This window comes from Sceloporus occidentalis, unplaced genomic scaffold, assembly GCF_023333645.1.
Source record: "Sceloporus occidentalis isolate IW3139 unplaced genomic scaffold, rSceOcc1.0.p SCAF_3, whole genome shotgun sequence".
NCBI classification, from domain to species: Eukaryota; Metazoa; Chordata; class Lepidosauria; order Squamata; family Phrynosomatidae; genus Sceloporus; species Sceloporus occidentalis.
This window is the reverse complement of record NW_028316983.1, coordinates 137553881-137575928: the sequence shown is the minus strand read 5'-3', so window position 1 is coordinate 137575928 and position 22048 is coordinate 137553881. Positions and strand designations below refer to the sequence as shown.

Here is a 22048-nt window from a genome sequence, read left to right as displayed (position 1 = left end):
GAAATGACACATAATAAAAGGCACACAACGATTTAACCAAGGCTATGGGCAGAGAAAGATACAAATCCCAGTAATCAAAGTACAGTGTTCGAGAGAGACTCAAAATGAACCTGAGAGCATACAATCACTTCACTACCTATGCAATGCTCCCAGACAGTATCCAAAGATCTAACTGACCTGTACCCACCATACTCTGCAAACCAGGACATTCCAAAGCTTTACTGAGGCCTTTGTCAAAGGCTGCTCACAGGCTCTGGAAATTAAGCTCTCCTCCTCCATTCTGCAAGCAGGCAAAGAACTTTTCTACAGTGAGCCCTCCTTATCCACAGATTCAAGCATCCACAGCATTAAAATATTCAAAAAAGTATAAATTTCTAATAATAAACCTTGATCTTCCATTTTATATATGGGTCACCATTTTCCTCTGCCATTATATTTAATGGGACTTGAGCAACCACAGATTTTGGTATCCATGGGGGATCCTGGAACCAAACCCCAGTGGATAACAAGGACCCACTGTATTTAGGCAAGCCTTTGTTGGTTGATCTTGCTTGGTCTGGTAGGACTGGGTTTTATTTTACCCCCAAAGGAGGTATATTTTCTTTATTGCTGTGCTTTAAACTATATTTTAATTTAACTGTGTTTTAATATCTGAACTTATTTTTTGTTTCAACATTTTTAAAAATCTGACTTGCTCAGAGACACCGAGTCATGCTTGACAAGAACAGCATACAAATCCAACAAATCACTTTTTGAAACGTTTCTCTAAAATAAATGTATTGTAATGAAAGAAAAGAAACTAGAAGAGAAGGAACAACAGGGCATTTTATTTCTTGGGAGTTTTGTTTCTTTACTTGTCGGAAGCTTGGGAAAGCAACTATGATTCTTCATTCTTGTACAGTAGAGCTGGGCAGCTCCAGTATGCTGAGGCACAAAATTTGTTCCTTATCAGTACCCATTCACTGTGATCTGCTTGCTGCTGCTTAACTATGGTTGCAGATTGTGTGGCTCAAATTTGGTGGTAACTGGGGTAAGCCCCATTAAAAGCAAGTATTTTCTTTGCTTGAAAGTTACTGTGACTATTTGTTGATAAAACCACTTGCTGCCAAATTTTAGAAGCAACCACTAAAAGGAATTTAAAGGTCTCTTTCTTTTCCATCTTCCAGTTAGCACAAGTGATACTGGCTGAGACTGCTGTCCAAGTATGAGAAAGTGTTGAGCTTTCTATCCCAGGTGCTTTTTAGATCAAAATTCCATCTATTTCCCACAATACAATGGTTGAACAAAAGTCTACCAGGACCAATGGTGTTCCCTCATCAGATTTTGTTTGAGTACATGGGTCCACAAAGGACATTTTTTCAAGCCCTGATCTCAGCCAGTCACAGCATCATCATAGAGAGATCAATGTTCCAATCTGCCATCTTCCAGTGGAAATGAAGTCTACTGCCACCCTCAGGAAAAACGGTGAGACATAAATAAATAGATTGGTGATTGCCACATGATGACCTTAAAGTGGTGTCAATAATTTCTGGGCTTCTGATTTGTATGAATTTATAACAAAAATAAATGTCAGGGTCTTATGAAATGTGGTATTAGCCCAGATTTTGTACACCAGACTGAAAAAGCATTCATTGAGAACCAAAAAAAGACGTCATTCTGATAGACTTTGATCTTTTCTCCTTGTCAGCTTCAATCACACATATAAATCTACTCTTCAGAAATACAGCCAGTACTGTGTATCTTGGTGATAGCTATTTATCTAGTGTATGTAGCCTCCAATAATCATTCTAGCTTTAAACGTTCCTACTGAATCCCAACCTAATCTCAGTTCTTAGGCTTGGAAGGTCATCTAATTATGCCCAAAATAAATAGTTTTAACAAAAATAACTTCTCAACCAAAAGGCAAATTCATCATGTTCTTCTACAAATACCTAATGGAATTTTGAACAAGACTTTCTGTTGGTTCAACAGCAATCAGACTACAGTCTACAAAACCCAGCCAAAGTCTCTGCAGAAGAAGGCATCTGAAAGGAGTAAGAATCAGCCTAGACTAACAACTTTGCAAAGGTTTAAGTAGTCACAATGGCTGCAGATTCTCTAAACAAGCAGATAAAATTCATCTCTCAGTAGCCAGTACTGATGAAATACCCTCTTCTGAGGGCTATTGTGTGGAGAACAAAACAATACTTTTGGCCTAACACAGAGGAAGTATAGAACAGATTGCCCAAGACTGTACGGGTTCCAGGACCACTGTTGATACCAAAATCTGCGGATGCTCAGATCCCATTATATACCAAGAGGTAGGAAAATGCTGTCCCTCACATGAAATGGTAAAATCAGAGTCTGATTTTCTGACATATTTTTGTGAATATTTTCAAGCCATGGATGGTTGAATATGTGGATGCAGAATCCATGGATACAGAAGACCAACTGTATTTAGCAGTTCAGTGATGCTAAACACTATAGGTATATTTTCTGTAAAAAATGTGCATGTGTGTTTGTTATAACAAAAATCTGTAAAAATAAAATCTGTGTTTTTGGATTTTAAACAAATATGCTCAAGCTAATCAACTTAAAAGTAGCTCTTACCCATATGAGTAAAAGTGCATTAACCTGCTGTATGCCTAACACAACTTTGGTTGAAGGCCTCTATAGGTCTGCAGTCCTTGTAATATGTGTATGTATATACATATTAGGGATTGAAATATTTTAAAACTTGGGAGAAAATTCTAAAGAGGAATTTCTCAAATGGAAGGGATTAGGGATTGAACATTTAGGGAGAGAATCCTCCAAAAGGAAACCCTGAGAAGTCCTGATGAAATTTCTTTCTATCCCCCCACCCTTTCAGACACCCTGAATAGATTTGAGGACTACACTTCTGCCTCCCCCTGGCTAAGACTCACTGAGGCTTTTGCATTGGCCATGTAGTGGCCAGCAGACAGAGAAGTGAGAGGGATTGCCAATGAGAAGGTTCTGATAGCTGGCACACAATTGGAACATACTTTGAGGATCTTGGAGGAACCCAGTAGCTCCTGGAGGATGCCTGCACTATAACAAGGTTGCGAGTTCAATACCAGCCAAGGGCTCAAGCTCGACTCAGGCTTGCATCCTTTTGAGGTCGCTAAAATGAGTATCCAGCTTGATGGGGGCAATTAGCTTACACATTGTGAACTGCTTAGGGAGTGCTTAAGTGCACTGATAAGCAGTATAGAAATGTACTTGTTATTGCTATTGCTATTTACTGGCTATGACCAATGTTGATGGATGCTCCTCCATTACTACTTGCTCACCAGCTCCCTTCCAGCAGCTACTACAGGGGCATGCCATGGGAGTGGCAAGGAAATAGCTAGGCAAGGTTAGTCCATCACCATCTATGACCGCAATCAATCCTCCTCACTCAATTACCTCCCTGTCCCCATCAATGGGAGTGGGTGAGAGGGGAAAAAGAGAGAGGTTTGTTTCTCACTGGCTATGCCAGTCATTGACAGGTGACCCTATTTACTTGCTTAGTTGCTCCTTACACTCCCCAATGGCCGCTATATGGTCATGGGGGAGGACATGAAAAAGATGTGTGAGGAATGCTGAAACTTGCACATCTTCCAGAAACATTCCTGCAGTGAATAGAAATTTATTTAAATTGCTTGTTCTCCCCTGAAGAAACAAATAATTTAAACCAACACATCCCTATTAGGGATGGAAATAATATTCATAATTAGGTGTCCCCTAGCTGAAAAACAGGTTTCCCAAACATTGGGAAGATTAATTGACCAGCAAGAATTCTATGTAATTTTCTACCAGTACTGAAATATTCAAAAAAAATTGTGGGTGATATATTTCGTGAAAAAGACATGTAGGGTTGTGGGGTTTTTTGCACAAAACTCCCCCCTGCTTCCTGTACAAGAAAAAAAAATACCTCACTATTTTTCACTGCAGAATAATTCCTCTACATTCTGAATACAGGAAGAATACTGCAGAAGCATTGCTCTGCTCCAAAAGTGGGAAGGAAACTACTGTAATTATTCATCTTTGCATGCAAGGATGAAACAGCTATGTTACATATGGCTCTCTCTCTCACACACACACACAATCTCTGTGATGTAGGATGTGCAACATCAAACATGATAATCCCTTCTATCTCTTTTAAAGATTAAAAAAAGACATCAGTTTCTGATGAATTATTATTATAATATTTATTTACATCTCACCCACCCCCATCCCAAAGATGGAATGCAAAGCAAACATATTCTTTGCCACTAACAACATTTACCAGCAAATAACTGATGAAGTGTGCTTTGGTTCCTGAGATGCTGGAATAATAAATATGCTAACTTTAAAATGCTACAACATTTCTTTTGAATACTGATTGATTCTAATTCTAATATTGATTGATTCTAAGTGGCCCTTGGTCATCTGTTTCCTCTTGACCTCAATTTCTCACCTGTGAAGTAGACAGTGTGGACAAAATCAAATAAGACTGTTGCAAAAATGAAAGAGGAATGTTATCCAACTTGGGTGCCTGAGACGGGCTGGGAGATAAGCTTTACAGAGACAAATTCAATGTTTTGGCCCAGCAGCATGTCACTAGGTCATTCTATTTAGTATTTTAAAATTTCTTGTAAGGTAGCAAGGGGGAAAAAAAAAGAGAGATTACCTGTCCTTAATTTTCAGGATACTGTTTCGGATGAACTGCAAGAAAAACTTTGAGAGGCTGGAACTGGTCTCTTTCAAAGAAACACTCTAAGTAACAAAAAGCAAAACACGCAAACAACTCAGATTGACTATTCTAATGTTGTACAGGAACATTTCACATGCGCACTAATGTGCAGCACATTTTTTGGCCACCCCTTGCCAAACAACAAAAACAACAACACATTAGCTTTTCACCTGCGTGACATGGAAGTTCTTCAACCAAAAAGGTCTACACATTTTGGGATGCATAGTATACAGATCGTATTGATATTGTAAGAGGCAAAGAATACAGATTCCCACAAAAAAGAATTATGATATTGGTCTAATATTAGATTTTAACATGTTCATAGTTTCAGTGTAAATGATGCATCTGGAACATCCACAGGCAAACTTTCAAGAACTTGTCATAAAAGCAAAGTCTACATGGGACTAAAAGAACAGAAAACCATTTTCAAAAAGGCTATCAGGTTGAACTATGAACAGAAGAAGGGTTTCCTTTAAATAACAATGGCATTTAACAGCACCACCTACTGACAAGAAGTGAAAAAACATGCACTCAAATACATGGAACAGATGAACTATGTGTGTCTTCAATTTGCCCAATGACTTATGGCAAACCCATGAATATCATAGGGTTTTCTTAGGCAAGGAATACTCAGAAGTCATTTTGCCAATTTCTTCCTCCAAAATATAGGGAGGAGGAGAAAAAAAGGAATGTGGTAGCACCTTTAAGATTAACTGTTTTTTTTTATTTTAGTACTGTACATGCTTTTGTGCATATGAACCCACTTCTTCAGATGTAATAGAATGATATGGGTTTATACCAATGAAAACTCATGCTAAAATCAAAACCAGTTAATCTTAAAGGTGCTGCCACATTCCTTTTATTCTCCCCCTCCCTAATTCTCTATGCTTCAACTTTAAGGTTAAATTCAGCAGTATGTAAATTAAAAGGTAATTAATTCAGCACCTGAAGACAACACTTAATTACAGTATTCAAATAACAAAAAATGTAATTTCATAGTTATTCTAGTGGTTCACAAACCTGAGCTTTGATACAAATTTCACTATGGCATAATTTAAAGCTTATTACGTTTTCAACATAGATAAATCTCTTTTTAGCTGCTAAAGCTGCCCAACTTAAAAAAAATCTCTCTTTAATGACTCAAGATCTGCAATGTTTTGGGTAACACAGCCAGCACTATCCTATCAAGATGGATTAAAATTTTAAAAGTAAAAATTGTACAACACAGAGACAAATTTAAATAGGAGCACTACTACTACCAACTCCCCATTAAGAAATCATATTGAAGTTAATTATCATTTGCTTGTCATTGGCAGAGGTCATGCAGTGTAGTGGTTGTTAAAGGGCAATCCTAAGAATGCTTACTCAGAGGTTAATTCCACTGAACTCCACTAACTCCCTAGTAAGTGTGGACTGCAGCCTAAGAGACTGAGCTATGACAGGACACCCCATATTACAGTCTAGCTTCTGCCATGAGCTCATGGAGGGTCTGAATTTTTTTTCCAACTCACCCTCCACCAACACAATATAGGGATGAAAATAATAGCAGACTGCCTTTCAAAGTTGCAATAAAAGAAAAAAAATGAAGAAGTACTGTGTGCCCACTCTTAAGCCTGGCAAAGGCTGCTGCCACAGTGCAGAACTAATGCAATTTGACACTGCTATAACTGTCATGGCTCCAACCTATGGACTCCTGGGATTTGAAGGGTTTTGTGGCACCAGAGCTCTCTGACAGAGAATGCTATCTGACGGGTTGTTCCCACTTAAGATTTGAAACGATTTAAAATACAACGTTTTTAATAAAATCGATTCAAAATAACACTGTTCTTATCCCGCTATCCAATTCGCTTTGTTCATCGTTCCCATCTGTTTGTTTAAATCAAAGTTTTTACCTGCAAGCGTTCCTACTTGGCATGAAATCGGTGTTTAAATAAAGCGATTCTTCTCCTCCATACCTTATTTGGAGCTGTCAATCAATAGTACGTCAGAATGACGTAACGTTAATCCGGAATATTTGGAAGCGATTTATCTTTTGGCATCGTTTCCATTTCATTGACAGCCAGGGAGAATCCCTTCAGAGAGCCCAGAGATCAATGAAGAAGGAGGCTGCTGGCAAAAAGCGAAGCTCTTTCCAGAGGAACTATGGGATAGGTTTTGGAGGGCAGCATCCTTTCTCCCAAGACAGCCAGGGAGAATCCCTTCAGAGAGCCCAGAGATCAATGAAGAAGGAGGCTGCTGGCAAAAAGCGAAGCTCTTTCCAGAGGAACTATGGGATAGGTTTTGGAGGGCAGCATCATTTCTCCCAAGACAGCCAGGGAGAATCCCTTCAGAGAGCCCAGAGATCAATGAAGAAGGAGGCTGCTGGCAAAAAGCGAAGCTCTTTCCAGAGGAACTATGGGATAGGTTTTGGAGGGCAGCATCCTTTCTCCCAAGACAGCCAGGGAGAATCCCTTCAGAGAGCACAGAGATCAATGAAGAAGGAGGCTGCTGGAAAAGCAGGGAGGGAGCACTCTTCCCAAAGATTCTCTTTCCAGGGTTGGGGGAAAAGGCAGATTCCATTTGAGAAATGGAGGGAGAAAGGCTCTATCCCCCCCCCCCCCCATTGATCAGAGCCCTTCCTTGCCTGGGCGAGATCAGATGCCTCCTCGCGAGGAGCCTTCCCTTCCCTGTCTGGGTGAGATCAGATGCCTCCTCGCGAGGAGCCTTCCCTTCCCTGTCTGGGCGAGATCAGTGCCCAAGCGGGCAGGGAATGTCTCCTCGCGAGGAGCCATCCCTTCCCTGCCTCTCCTCCGTTAGAAATGGGCTCTCCCCACACAGAGGGGAGGTTGCAATCCACCGGGGGAAGCCTTGAGCAGCAGGGACTTCAGGTGTTTAAAGCGCTGAAGAGATTAAGCGCCTGTAAACCATTAAAATAAAAAATAAAAATAATCCTTATCTCTTATTGAAAGACCACAGCGGACAAAGGGGTGAGGGAAGCAAAAATGGCCACAGCCAGACGGATGGGGACAGAAAGGGCAACTCCCCCAAGGACAGCCCCATCGCACTCCGCTCCTCCCATTCATCTAACGCAATTTCAAAGGCTGTCGTTCCTATTTAAATGCTCCGGTTCCTAAATCGAATCAATGGAAAAACGTAGGTCAGACCCTAGTGTTTTTTTAACACGCGTTAAATGAGGAAAACTCGAATCAAAATTTTATTCCGCTCTACAATTCGATTTGTAGTGGGGACGATTGCGGGTTGCTCTAGAACCGTTCTAGGTTTAAATCGGATCCTAATAGGAACGCCACTCCTTGGATTCGATTCAGAACGCGGGGTTTCACCTAGTGAGAACAACCCCTGACAAAACTACAGAATTCCAAGAATTCTATAGCATTGAGCCATGGCAGTTGAAGAGGCAGTCAAACAGCATTAATTCTGCAGTAAAGACACAGCCAAAGATGCTAAGGACTAGACTGATAACGTCAGAAACATTAAGTGACCTTTTAAAGAGAGTGACTACTAGAAACATACCTGCTCAACTACTACCGCATTTCTCAGTGAGGTGCTCTCTTGAAGGTGAGTCACAAACTGTTTCATCTCAGGCTCAAACTCCTCGTAAGTAGACACCTACAAACAGATTCAGATTTAAAATATTGAGTAGATGCCCATTGCAATAGTTGTGCTAAACAAACAACTACTGTATCAGAAAATATAAAGGCTTAAATCCATCAGTTCCAGTTTGAGCACTCCCACTTCATTAGTGCTATCTTATTACGCAAACATTTATGCAATTTCCACTGATACTACTATTGTAGCTGAGAATTACTATTGAAACTTTTGCAAAATGAATATGACCATCTGTTTTCTTCCTAATACAGGGTAGGTTTCACTTTTTAAAAATCCTTTCTAAGGAAAACACACTAAAAGGGAAAACAAAAGGAATTTCCCCTAACAATCCACAGTTAAATATTAAAAATATTTAACTGAAATATAATTTTTAAAGTGTTGGCTATTTGACATTGCCCAAGCAATGGAAGACAGCAACACAAAGTTGTGTAATAAACATTTACTTGCCTATCCCCGCCACAAATACCTGCAAAAATAGTAAAATAAAATGGAGCAATGAAGATGCACATCTGACTATTGTCCCCCCCAGCAGGCTTCCCACTCCTGTCTAGGGAGTGCTTGTTATAAAGTACCCAACTTTAGTATTTTGGTTTCCACTTAATCAGTGGCAACTGGTGACTCCCATGGCAGTGGGATAATTAATTTGTTCTTCAGTTCAAAGCTTAAAGGAGCTATCCAAAGTGGTGGTGGTGGATGAGGATGTAGTGGAGGAGGAGAGGGTTCAGCACTCAGAATAAAACCCAGAATGGATTTACTGCTTCCATTGACATGGGACCCAGCAGGCACTATTGCTTTTAAGACAACAGCATACACAGCATCGATTTGAAGAAAACAAAAGAGGGCTGCCTTACATGTCTCCTGTAATATCTTCGGATAAGTCCATTTCTTGTCCTCGTGATAACTGCATAGCGCCGTATGCTGTAAATTGTCTCTTTGTCTGGAGAAAGGGCCTGCAAAACTACTTCTATCAGTTTGTTATGGGGGATGGTATCATAAGCCCCCGTGACATCAGCCTGGGACAGAAAACAATACAGTTGTTAGAGTAGACAGGACTGGATGTCCTGCAAAGTAAACATAAGAAACAGCTTCCTGGAGAGATTTGAATTTTGGGCTACAACACTGAAAACCAGTTTTGAATCCCCACTTGGCCAGGGAAACCCACTGGGTGATCTTGGGCAAGTCACACCCTCTCAGCCTCAGAAAAAGTAAAGGCAAACCCTCTCTGAACAAATCTTTTCAAGAAAATCCTATGATAGGTGTGTCGTAGGGTTTCTGTAAATCAGAAATGACTTGAACATGCACAACAACAACCAACATAAGAATAATGGAACACTACAGCAATTTCAGTGTGCCAAAAAACCTGCAATTTCCTGCATATCAGGGTGACTACTTTCTGCTGATTCATGTCAACCTCCCTTTCTTTCCAAATCTGCAGCAGTTGTCTTCATAGTAGCAATAACAATATCAAGTACATTTCTATACCGCTTATCAGTGCACTTAAGCACTCCCAAAGTGGTTTACAAAGTGTAAGCTAATTGCTCCCAATCTGGGTACTCATTTCAGCGCCCTCAGAAGGCTGCAAGCCTGAGTTGAGCTTGAGCCGCTGGGCTGGTATTGAACTCGCAACCCTATGGTTTGTGAGTGAGTGGCTGCAGTACAGGCATTTAACCACTGAGTCACCAGGGCAATTCTAGTAGAATTTGGAAACCTGGTCTGTTTTTTATCTGAAAGAGCTACACAGCAGAAATTACAGATGGAAACTTTCATTTCATGGGAATTCACGGGGCAGCTTAACTTCAGTGAAGTTTCTTAAATTTTTAATTAACTGTTGTGAAGAAAAGAGGAGCTTCAAACAATTTAATTGTTGGAAACAGACCTGTGATACTGGGCAGTTAGGATTAAAGAGGCAACTTTTTACAGTGCAATCCTATGCATGTTTATTCAGTAGGTGCTGTAATGTAGGTGCTGTAATGTTCGCTTGGCTTGGTTCCATTAGAGTGCATAGATATGCACCCTTCATAAAGAAAAACATTGTTTCTAAAATAGGGGGTGGGATATTTACACTAACCAAGCCACTGATTTTTAAACCATACCTTCACAAAGTAAAATCGAGGCATTTCAGCATTCAGCTCCAAGATCCTCAAAACAAACTTCTTCCACACTGCATAAATATCATCCTTCCCAAAAAGGGAAGAGCCAAGCAAGGCAGGGTTCTTCATTCGTTCATAATTGAGAACACTAAATAAGTTGTTAAGTTGTGTGTTGAAGTACTGAACCTAAAAGACAAATGCAAGAAAATGAAAATGAGAAATTAGCGCTAGGACAAAAACTGCTATACTCATATATGTCTAAGCTGGTTTGTTGCCCTGGTGGAAGATGAGGCAAAAGAGCTGGAAGAACGAGTTTTCACATTTAGCCTTGTTACAAAAGAAGAGAATTTTTGGAAAAGACACGGGTACACAAGAGCAGGAAGAGAAGAACATCCTAGCATGAAAGTTAAAATAGATAATGTTGCTGCTCAAAAGCTTAGCAATGAGATTTTAAATTTTAATATATCAGAAATAGAATTAGAAGTACAGATAACCCGCCCAGACAAACAGGAGCAAAACCAGGAAAGCTAAACTTTAGAAATCAGCTGAGGCTGTTGAAGGATGCTAACAACAAATGGAGCTATTAACCATCTATGTTTGAAGAGGAAGGAAGGAAAATGGCTTGGTAAAGATGACAGAACGCTAACAGATGAAGACAGCTGCTGCTCATAGCTCCCATGTCAGGGGAATTGTGCTGAATCCACTGTAGATTTTAGTCTGTATTTTAAAAGAAGCTGCCCAAGGTGCTGAACCAATTTTGGTGATGGGTTTCACTACCTTGAGTAGCTCTAAGGTTCAGATTAAACCCTAGCAAAGATTTGCCACTCCAATGGCATGGGAGCCACTAGCTGCCAGAAGATGAAGACAAAGCAGAACTTCTGGTAATGCTTGCTTCTGTCTTCTTTCCAAGTGAGAAATGAGTTCATTCTTATACCAGTAGCATGGTTGGTGAAGGTTCCGGACTGCTTTTCAGGAACGACAACGAGTTAGTCAAGAAATACTGAGATATCACAAATTAACTCCAAGTCATGCCTGGCTAATCGGATACCCTTTTTTGATAAAATTACCAGCTTGGTAAATGAAGGGAATTCTGTAAACATATCATATCTTGATTTCAGTAAGGCTTTTGACAAGGTCTCCTATAATATTGTTGCAAACAAGCTAGTAAAATGAGGGTTAGACAATGCAACTGTTCGGTGGATATCTACTTGGGTGACCAGCCAAACCAAAGAATGCTCAACAATGGCTCCTCTTCATTTTGGAGAGAAGTGACCACTGTCCTGGGCCCAATGCTATTCAACATCTTTATCAACAACTTGAACGAAAGATCAGAGGGCATGCTTATCAAATTTGCAGATGACACCAAATTAGGACTAGCTAATTTCACAGAACAGAGGATCAACATTCAAAATGACCTTAATAGAATAGAAAGCTGGGCCAAAACTAACGAAATGAATTTCAGTACAGAGAAATGTAAAGTATTGCACTAAGGCCAATAAATAAATAAATAAATAAATAAATAAATAAATAAATAAATTTAAAATGCAGATATAGGATGGGGGACAGCTGTCTTAACAAGAATACATGTGAAAGGGATCTAGGAGTCCTAGTAGACAACAAGTTGAACATGAGTCAACAGTGTGATGCGTGGGAGGGCACTTCACTATCTAGTCATAGAATCATAGAGCTGGAAGAGATGACAAGGGCCATCCAGTCCAACCCTCTGCCATGCAGGAACTCTCAATCAAAGCATCCCCAACAGATGGCCATCCAGCCTCTGCTTAAAGACCTCTAAGGAAGGAGACTCCACCACTCTCCCAGGGAGTGTGTTTCACTATTGAATTCTTTAGTTGTACATTCCATTCTAATTTAACACAGAAAAATGCAAAGTTTTGTATTTAGGGAAAACTAAATGAAATGAAAACATACAGGATGGGGTATACCTGGCTCATTAGAAATATATGATGAAAGGATCTTCAAATTAGTCAGTCACAAGTAGAACATGAGTGAGCAGCAGGGCACAGCAACAAAAAAGGCTAACAATATTTTAGCCTACATTAATAGAACAATCACTTCAAGTAACGGGAAGCAAAGATTCCACATTATTTCACACCAGCCAGACATCATCTATTGTTCTGGTAACTGTATCTGGAGATTGCAGATTAAACAGGCTGTGTTCAGGATTTGGCAATGTAAATCGTCACTGGTTCCAAAATCTAATCAAGATAGTCTGCATAATACCAAACTAAATCCAGGACCTTTCTGTCTTTGGTCTTTCTGCAGAATGTTTCAGCGCCTACTACACCATCCAGCCTGACCACAGGTCGCAGCCCATTTGGTTTTGGAATGAACCGGAGTTTTGATGCCAGGGGAACACACTTTTCCTGCTGCAAAATTTTGATCTCTTCCTTTAATAAGATACGAAGATGCACTTTGGCCAAGTGGTTCCTAGAACAGAAATTAGTATCAGTCTTAGGGTTAGACTGCAAAGCAGACTTTTGTAATTTCCTCTTGCGATTTGCTTCCATGCAATACTTAGTCCAGAACAGAGCCAAATTTCACTGTCTGCTTGCCATCACAATATTCTTCAAAGCAGTATTTAAAATCATTTCCTTTTCTGTTTTTACTATTTAACTGGAAACTAAAATTATGCACACATAATAGAATACATAACCAGGCATGCAGGGACCTTTCTGACATGCTCCAAAGATGGGATGGTGCCTGGCTGCCAGTTCCCATGTTCTCCCTCACAGGTAGCATGTGTGTATCATCTTATAACTAGTACAGACTTTAGAAAGCTAAATTTGTAAAGAAAATTAGCAGTAAGATTCTAGTCTAGTCCCTCTGCAAGTATCATCTACACACAGAAAGGCACAGAAGATTGCATTAAAGGAACATATAGTAAGACTCCCATATCCACGGTTTGTGTCCAAAACAATGTCTTTCTGGATATCTGAAGGTTTTCCAGTGTGACTCTAACATCTCTCTAGGCATCTGGAGATCCTCCAGCACAACCCTATAGTCAATTTTTGCTGGAAATACAGCGTTCACCATAAACTGTGATTTTCACTGTCCATGGCAAGTCTGGAAATATATTCCTCATGGATATGGGGGTTGTATTGTAAATCTCTCCTTGAACAGGACATGAGCAATTAGCCTTCTAATTATAATTACCCAACTCCAATGCTCTCTAACTTGCTCCAAACAGACTTTCTGAAGAAGAAAAGTAAGTTCTTTTGAAACATGGTTTCAGTGATATAGAAGAAAGAGCGGAGGAGCTCTGCAACATAGGAGTCCATCAGCCAGTAGAAGAATTTAGACATCAGATCTTGACGAAAATTATGTTCAGATGCAGGAACAAAATGACCAGATCCTAAATGAAGAATTCAAGTTCAATGACATTGAACATGGCATATTAACTATATATTCCCAAAAGATTCCCATCCTCCCTGTTGAGGAAAATTTATTCAAATTGCTACTGAAACCAAAGACTGCAATTCTGCAAAGCAGCATATGCCTGCAGGTGGGAAAACTGAGTGCACAGCTTGGGACTGTCTTTGAACTTTCTACAGTGGCAGCTTCCTTCTCAGCAGAACACTAACAAGCATTGCATTATCAGGCAGAGAAGCAATTCCATACATGTGCCCTCTCATGCCCAGAGTCAGCCTTCTAGCAGGGATGCTAATATCTTAAGCCTGGACTGTGGGCATGAAATGGAATGGAGGTGACTTTCTCTGAGCACAGCATCCATGGACAGTGGACTAGTAACTTTTATGCACTTACTTGCAAGGCCAGTTAACATTAATTCAAAAGAACTCTACGATCACTTTGGATCACCAGTCATGTTCAGAAGATGTTGCTTTTATCTTTAAAATTACCAACAATACCTTTGGTCAGACGCAGCCAAATGCAATCGTTCACTCTCATTTTCCACAACAGCTCCTGCAAAGAAAACGTGCCAAACTTCCCCAGGGAGATGAACTTTTTCACATTTTTGTAGAAGCGGCATTTGTTGTGGTTAGAACCCCAGAGCACAGCAGGAACCACTCTCTCTAGACATTCCCTCACAAAAGTGTACACTTGCCAGTGACTGCTATGCTGTTTAAGGAACTCCATGAAGCTAGAAGTAGTGGAATTTTGGACAGGTTTCTCCTCCGTTCCTGTTTGGCTCAACTCAGCCTCCTCACAGCTTCTGCTTAAAGTTCCTGGGAATGGGTCTAAGCCAACTGGTACAGAACTGAGGCAATCTTCTGTAGCATTGTCCTGCTGTATCCTACTGGATGAGTGTCCTCTCTCTTGGTGTCCTTTTCTTTTGCTACCTTGTTCTCCTGTGCCAATCTTGAGTGAATCAGAAATCAGGATAGGACAATTCTTTTTTAAAATCTCCAGGTAATGGCACTTGGCATGGTTCTGTAGCAATTCTTGGAACAGGCCTCTCATCTGCCAATATCGCTTAGGAAGCCTCTTCTTTCGCTTGCCATGACTCAGAAGATGTGAACTACCCAGCTGCTTTGTAATCCTACTAGTGAAAAACATAATCTCTATTAGCCTTTGTGCCCCAGACAAAGAACCCTTCAACTGATTTAGTACAAAAGATTTAGGCAAACATTCCTTCAATGGCCGGCGAGAATACAAGAGTGTGTGTTTTTCAATATGGATGCCAGGAGCAGAGGTTTTATCTGGAGACTTCTCACCTGACTTAGAGCTGTGGGCCCTAAAGTCTTTTCCTGTGCTAGATTGATGATGAGTTTTACTCCCACTATCTAGTGTTATTGTCTTATAACCCACAAAAATCTTCTGATCTAAAAGTGTACAAGGTACACCAGAGGTCTGTGCTCCATGTTCATGGTTCTCAGGGACAGATGTCACAAGAGTTAGCCCATCCTCTAAACATGAGCTTGTGGATCCTTTAGATGTGGTACCACCACTATCCAGAATAAATGGATTTTTGCTTTTAGTGGGAAGTGGGTTTCTTGTTTTTTTCTGTAGCCTGTCCTCTGTTTGCATGATTTTTCTTCTTTTAGCACTAATTTCACACTGGCTTTTTCGTTTTCTTTTAAGCAACTGTGTTGCTAATGATGTACATTGACTGGGTTTTTGTTGGCTTTCTAGGCACTCACTGGCACTTGTAACTGGTTTGTTTGCTATTGGATTCTGCCCAGCTTTGTGAACCACTGAAGATTGCTGATAGTTAACGTCTAAAACATCTTCTGCTTTGCTTCCTGGTTGTCTTCTAGAGTTCCATTTTTTCCAGTTTCCCTTTGACAGGTATGGCCTATAAGATGGAAGCCTTCCTTGCAGGTAACGAGACAAGGTACTGTGTGATGGCCCAGGATACCTCTGCCTGAAGAACTCTGAGGAGGGTGTGGCATTCTTTAATGAAAGTTCATAAATGGGCTGCCCACAGATTTGATAACAACAACTAGGTGGCACTAGCATAAAGACAGAACAGTGCTCCAACATATACATCATGATGTCATCCCCAATTCTGTTCAGAATGATCTCCCAGATAATATTCTCGCGAATGGTTTCCGTTGTATTATTAGTAAAGTAGCTATAGATATTTGGCATGCCGGGCAATGGGTAATTATTTTCATCCTCCAGAGCATAGCCAAATGCCAAGACATTCTTCTTCTTCTTTTCACAGATTCTCTTAATTACTCTTGCAATGACATCATTCTGACTTGAAATCTGCAAGGAAACAACCAAGCAAAAAAGTGGTATTTATTTACCAGATATATGGACCAACCAGAATGGATAGTGTCTATGTGTCAACACTTTATAAGTGCAAGAAAATGAAGGCCTATCTCATACAGTGCTCTCTGATTCTCATATGGAGAAGCAGTAGAGGAACCCTCCAACCCCAACGAATATGTAACTTACACACTCAACAATGCTTGCATATGTTCTCTCCCTTTAGAGCAAGGAGGATGAAATAATGTGAAGAGGACTTGTCTTGCAATTTGGGTGTTGAACTGGCAATTGCAAGTCACACATCCTTTGATATCTGTGGTGGACAGGAGGAATCTGCCCATTTCCCCACCTTACAACACCAGTAGCACATGAAAGAGGGCAACAACTCCCTATGAATTTCTGAATTACAAAAAAGATAGAGAAAAATCAAGCCAATAGAACATGTCTGGCTTCTAGGACTCCTCCAACCAGGGTTAGTGGCTATGCTGGCTTGAGTATACTGGGAGTTATAATCCAAAAATATAACTTTCCCAAGGTCTGGTAAGATCTCAGAACCAGAAAAGTTACCAGTTTTTAGTGATCAATGTATGAGACTTCTGTGCTTCCATAACATCTTAGTCTCATCCCACAAAAGGCTAGAAATTCTATGTGGATGCTAACTTAAGCACACTAAACATAAAGAGTTGAATAACTTTACACAGGTGCTGAATGTTTCTCATAAACTCCGCTACCATTATCCTCTTTAGTTAAAATACTGTATTAAACTATAGGATAACACCCTTTACCTAGTGAATGAAAGAAAAAGAAAAGCTGAACACTTACATTTGCTTAAAATCAATGACGAAAATTCAAGAGAAATGTTTGAATAGACCTACTTTTTCCACAGTGGCAACACTGTTTATGGGATACCAGGTAGAAATCAGCTTTCAAATATAGCCCCCCCCCCCCCCATTTTTTTAAAGCTCAGTCTAAAACCCACTGTGAATCTTTGTGTTTTTCCACAGTACATGTTTTCAAACATTAAGGGCTTATTTAAACCAGAAGTCATGTATGGCACGTCCGCATATGAAGCAGGTGCACTGTATATACAGTAGTTGTATATGAATGCATGCACATTAACTTTGTTCAGACCTTTGCCTGAACATGTGGGAGTCAGTTCCTTCTGCATTCAGATGTATGTGTGTTTTAGCTCAACAAGGCTTGTATTGCTGTGGTTGTTATGTCCATAGGAAAAAGGGAGATACTCTAGATTACTGCATTTTCTTATAGCGCTGCTATTCCACTAACTGCTTTGGCTGCCTCCTGTTGCATTGTGGGATTTGCAGTTTAAGGAGGAACATTTAGAATTCTCAGCCAGAGAAGCTCTTAGGCCTCACTGAACTACACAATGCAACAGGAGGCAGCCAGAGCAGTAAAAATGGCATAGCAGCACTTTAAGAGTGTAGTGCAGTAATGTGGACTGTTTCTAAGTGCTTATTGTTTTTATTTTGGAAAAAGCTTGACATGTATCGGCCTATTAAATTATGCCAGTATTTTGGAGGGACTGCTTCTATACATCCCTATATAAAAAAGTGAGTTTTACAACTCTTTCCTGTTTTATGCCCCTCCATCCCACTGATGCAGCTAGAACAGTTTTTGAGAGGTTGGCTTCCTTTTCAGGAATTAGAAAGGTTAGAAAACACAGCCCCACACCCGTGGAACAACATGAATTATACAGAATGTTAAGTATTATGGGACCCATCTTAAATATTTTTCCATTGTTATCAAGGAAGCAGACAAAAGAGGGGCCACTGTACTTCATCAGTTTGGCTTGGATTATAAAAATGAGATATTGTGGTAGCTTTCAGACAGGTTAATTTACAGTCCATGGATAATCTCACAGAAGTAACCCCACAGAGGCTAATACAGATCAAGTATCCTTTATCTGGAACTCCAAAATCCAAGTCCCAAACTTTTTTCAGCTACAACACAAGTATCACAATACATACTTGTACTGTATTGTAATTGCAAGGATGGAGAGACATGGCTGGAGAAAGACATGAGGATCTATGAAATGGTGAGAATCCATGCTTTCCACTTTTTCAGATCCCCAGGTTTTCTCAAGCCTCATTATATCTCATTATGTATATGCAAATATAGATATTCCAAAATCTGGGGGGGGGGGGATCTGTAATATGGAACACTTCTGGTCACAAGCATTTCAGATAAGGGATATTCAACCTTAAAGTCACTGTGGATGAGTGTCTCAGTCTGGGCTACTTATCAGAGGAGAAACAAAAAATTTTTTAGGGGGAGGGGGTTAAACACTAACTTTAGACAGGAGAGAAGTGAGACATCCTCATATCCTTTCTGGCTGTAACAGCCTTGACAAAAAATTACTTTAGGTGTGAAAATAACTTATTGTCATATAAAAGAAGTGCACATGGGATGCCCTATGGCCCCAGAGCTGGTTGATTTATACATGGAGAGGTGTGAACATGAAATCACCTGTCCTGAGGTGGGTTCAAAAACAACTGGTATTTTGGGTCAATGTCATCTTTAGATGATGTTTTTTATATTTGGAGTGGAAGTGATTTCATGGAATTCTATAAGGAGATAAGTTCTAGGAACACCAATATATAATTTGATATTTGTTGTTGTATGCCTTCAAGTTGTTTCTGACTTATGGTGATCTATCATGGGGCTCTCTTGGCAAGTTTTGTTCAGAGGGGGTTTACCTTTGCCATCCTCTGAGGCTGAGAGAGTGTGACTTGCCCAAGATCACCCAGTGGGTTTCCATGGCTGAGCAGGGATTTGAACTGTGCAACACTCAAACCACTCTATCACTCTGGATCTCTAATTTGATATAGAATTCAATAATTCAGAAACCCAGTTTTTGGATTTAAAAGTAAAAAAAGCAGGGGGTCATCTCACAACCTCCCTACACAAAAAACCTACAAATGTCAACACTTGATATGGCAGGTTACATTCCAGATTACTTAGGTGGCCACTGTGTCTTTTGCAGGTATACTTCCAAAATGACTGAATTTACAAACCATACTAACAGAGGTAGACTTGGGCTCACTTTTACCACATGCAATAGCAGTTTTGTCATCTACGTTATATAAATTAATCTATGCCTAAAGACAAACGTGCTATACAACACAAGTGTCTAAAGTGGAAAAGACAACAAGACCTCTGGGGGTGGGTGGGATGTATTTGTTTCAAAACAACAACAAAAAATAGGACCTCTCTTGGAATGCCATCATCCTGCAACAGACCTCAAATTTGGGGCTACAGAAAAAGTAAGTAATAATAATTAGAAGATTGTAGTATAAAAAAGAAGAGTGGGTTCTAAAATTAAAATCTTTGGTTCTTGGAGGGCTAAATGAAGAACTTCATATCCTCCAACTTTTGTAAATTAACTCAGGACATTTTAAAGCTTGGTTGCATGATTATGTCTTGAAGGCTCTATTACTCTCCTTCTCTTCCCACTCCAGTTTTCCCTGACCATCCTATCACTTTTTCATATACTGACTGCCAAGAAAACCCTGTGATGGTTTTGCCTTAGGGTTGCTTTAAGTCAGAAGAAGGCACACAACAACAAGCTAGCGCACACATGTTTGCACTTTATCTGAAAAACCAAATGCATGGAAGGGCAGCTTGTGGTCCTGCAGACAGTACTAGATTGCAACTCCCATCAAAACCAACCAACACAGGTAAAGCTGAGGGAGCTGCAGTCCAACAAAATATTGAGGACCACAAGTGAGCCACACCTGCAATAAATTACAGTACAGTATTTATATTTCCACAAGACTTGCATCAAAATGTCTGGGGATGGCTCTTGCTCAGGGCTACTCTCTCACCATTAAGCAGCAGGAGCCAACAGCCTTGATTGTCATGATCCTAGTGACCCAATATACTACACTTGTCCCTCCACATTCGCGAGGGTTAGGGGCACTATACCCCTGCCAATGCGGAAAAAACACAAATAACAAAAACACCACCTTTTTACCCAAGACGACACCTCTCTAAGAATCTCCTCCGGTGCGACTCTGCGATCAACGTCCGACAGACACGTTTGTGGAGAGATCTTGTAGCCCCTTTGAAATTCACTGGAAGAAAGAAGTTGGCAGCTTGTGCTTTCCTAGACTAAAGCCAACTTCCTCAGATGCATTTATGTTATGTAATGTCCAAATGTATGTAGAAAGATCTTGTACCCCTTTGAGACTCACTGGAAGAAAAAACTTGGCAGCACGAGCTTTCCTAGGCTTCAGTCCTCTTCCTCAGATGCATTTGGTGGAGGAAAGCCAGGGACAGACATATGCACTCGTCCCTCCATATTTGCGGCTTTGATTATTCACGGATTTGATGAATACGTTCTCTCTAGGAACGTCTAGGTCCCCCGGCGCAACTTTGTGGTCGACTTTAACCAAAACCGCACGGAAAGACCTAGGCATTTGTGGCTCCTCCACATTTGTAGCTCTTTCAGCGCGACTTTTAAAGCTGACCGCCGTAGAGTTGCGCCGGAGGACCTAGATATTCCTAGAGAGAACGTATTAATCAAAGCCGCGAATAACCGAAGCCGCAAATATGGAGGAATGAGCGTAGTGTGGTTTTGCCCAAAGTGGGCTTGAGCGGGGACTGGAACCCTGTTCTCCAGTGCTCTAGTCCAAGTCTGCATCCACACTGGGGAGATAACCCAGTTTGGTACTGCTTTAACTCTTTGGCTCAAGGCTATGGAATTCTGGGAGTTGGAGTTTGTTGTGGGCCCAGAGTGGAGCTCTGCTCCACTCTGGGCCCACAACAAACTCCAACTCCCAGAATTCCATAGCCTTGAGCCAAACAAAGAGTTAAAGCGGTGCCAAACCGGGTTATCTACCCAGTCTGGATGCAGAATGGGTTATAACTCCCCAGTGTGGATGCAGCCTTTGTCTCCTCACTTACCAACCCACCTGCTGGAAGACAAAGCGGGGCGGGAGAGCCTTGCCCCCGTGCGGCCTCCCTACCAGGCAGTTTCCCACCAGGGAGCGGTAGCACTGGGGGTCCCCACCCTGCACCAGGGGCTCGGCCTCCTCCTCGGGCTGACGCTCCTGCAGGCGCCGCACGAAGGCCTCCAGAGGCAGCACCTCCTCGTAGCAGCTCCGCAGCAGCGCCCACGGCGCCCGACATTGCCTGGGCCTCGCCATGGAAGGAGGCGAGGCGAGGGCCTAGTCGTCCTGTAAAGGCCTCGTCGCGCCTGAGGCAACTCGGCCTCTGATTGGCTGCTGGGCTGATTGGCCTTTCAGCCGCCATTTTGTTCCACTCAGGAGGCCACTGCTGTGATGATGATGATGGTCCCCACACTTTGGTTCTCCAAGTGTTTGGGGCTTCCTTTGTAATGGTTTTATTAAATGTTTCCAGAAAACAAACACAAACAACAACAAAATAATAATAATAATAATAATAATAATAATAATTATTATTATTATTATTTTGTGGGCTTTTCAGGCTATGTGGCCATGCCACATACCCCAAAGAACCCACAAAAAAACTATGCAACAACTTTCTCCCAATTAGGCTCCATCTGCACTACAGAAATAATCCAGTTTGGCATCACTTTAACTGCAATGTCTCAATGTTATGGAATTCTGGGAATTATAGTTTTGTGAGACGTTTAGTCTTCTTTGTCAGAGAGCTCTGGTGCTACAACAAACTACAGTTCTCAGAATTCCATAGCACTGAGCCATGACAGTTAAAGTGGTGTCAAACTGGATTATTTGTGTAGTGCAAAGAGCACCTCAGTCTTAAAGGTGCTACAAGATCCTTTTGCATTCTGTTATTCCAGGGTTAACCTAACTAATCATGTCTTTGATGACTGTGAGGAATGCTGGGAACTCAGGGTGACCAGAGGTCCTCATTTATCAGTTCCTCCATTTCAACCTTCTGTCCAAGAGGAATTCCAAAATGTCTTCCATTTTGAACA

The 22048-nt window shown here is 40.9% G+C and overlaps 1 protein-coding gene across 3 annotated transcripts in view; it reads right to left on the bottom strand.

Moving 5' to 3' along the window:
- The window catches only part of TERT (telomerase reverse transcriptase), a 35758-nt gene extending 14486 nt beyond the window's left edge, over nt 1–21272 (bottom strand). For 2 of the 3 annotated variants that reach the window (XM_089516405.1, XM_089516407.1), the window contains exons 1-8: nt 21039–21272; nt 14298–16101; nt 13585–13783; nt 12669–12858; nt 10414–10596; nt 9172–9333; nt 8225–8320; nt 4652–4737 (exon numbers count right to left, since the gene is read on the bottom strand). In XM_089516405.1, the coding sequence (XP_089372531.1) occupies nt 4652–4737; nt 8225–8320; nt 9172–9333; nt 10414–10596; nt 12669–12858; nt 13585–13783; nt 14298–16101; nt 21039–21272 (2954 nt within the window). Of the gene's footprint in view, nt 1–4651; nt 4738–8224; nt 8321–9171; nt 9334–10413; nt 10597–12668; nt 12859–13584; nt 13784–14297; nt 16102–20090; nt 20231–21038 lie in introns of those variants that run through there. The other variant, XM_089516406.1, reaches the window with a different exon arrangement.
- Nucleotides 21273–22048: the final 776 nt, after the last annotated feature.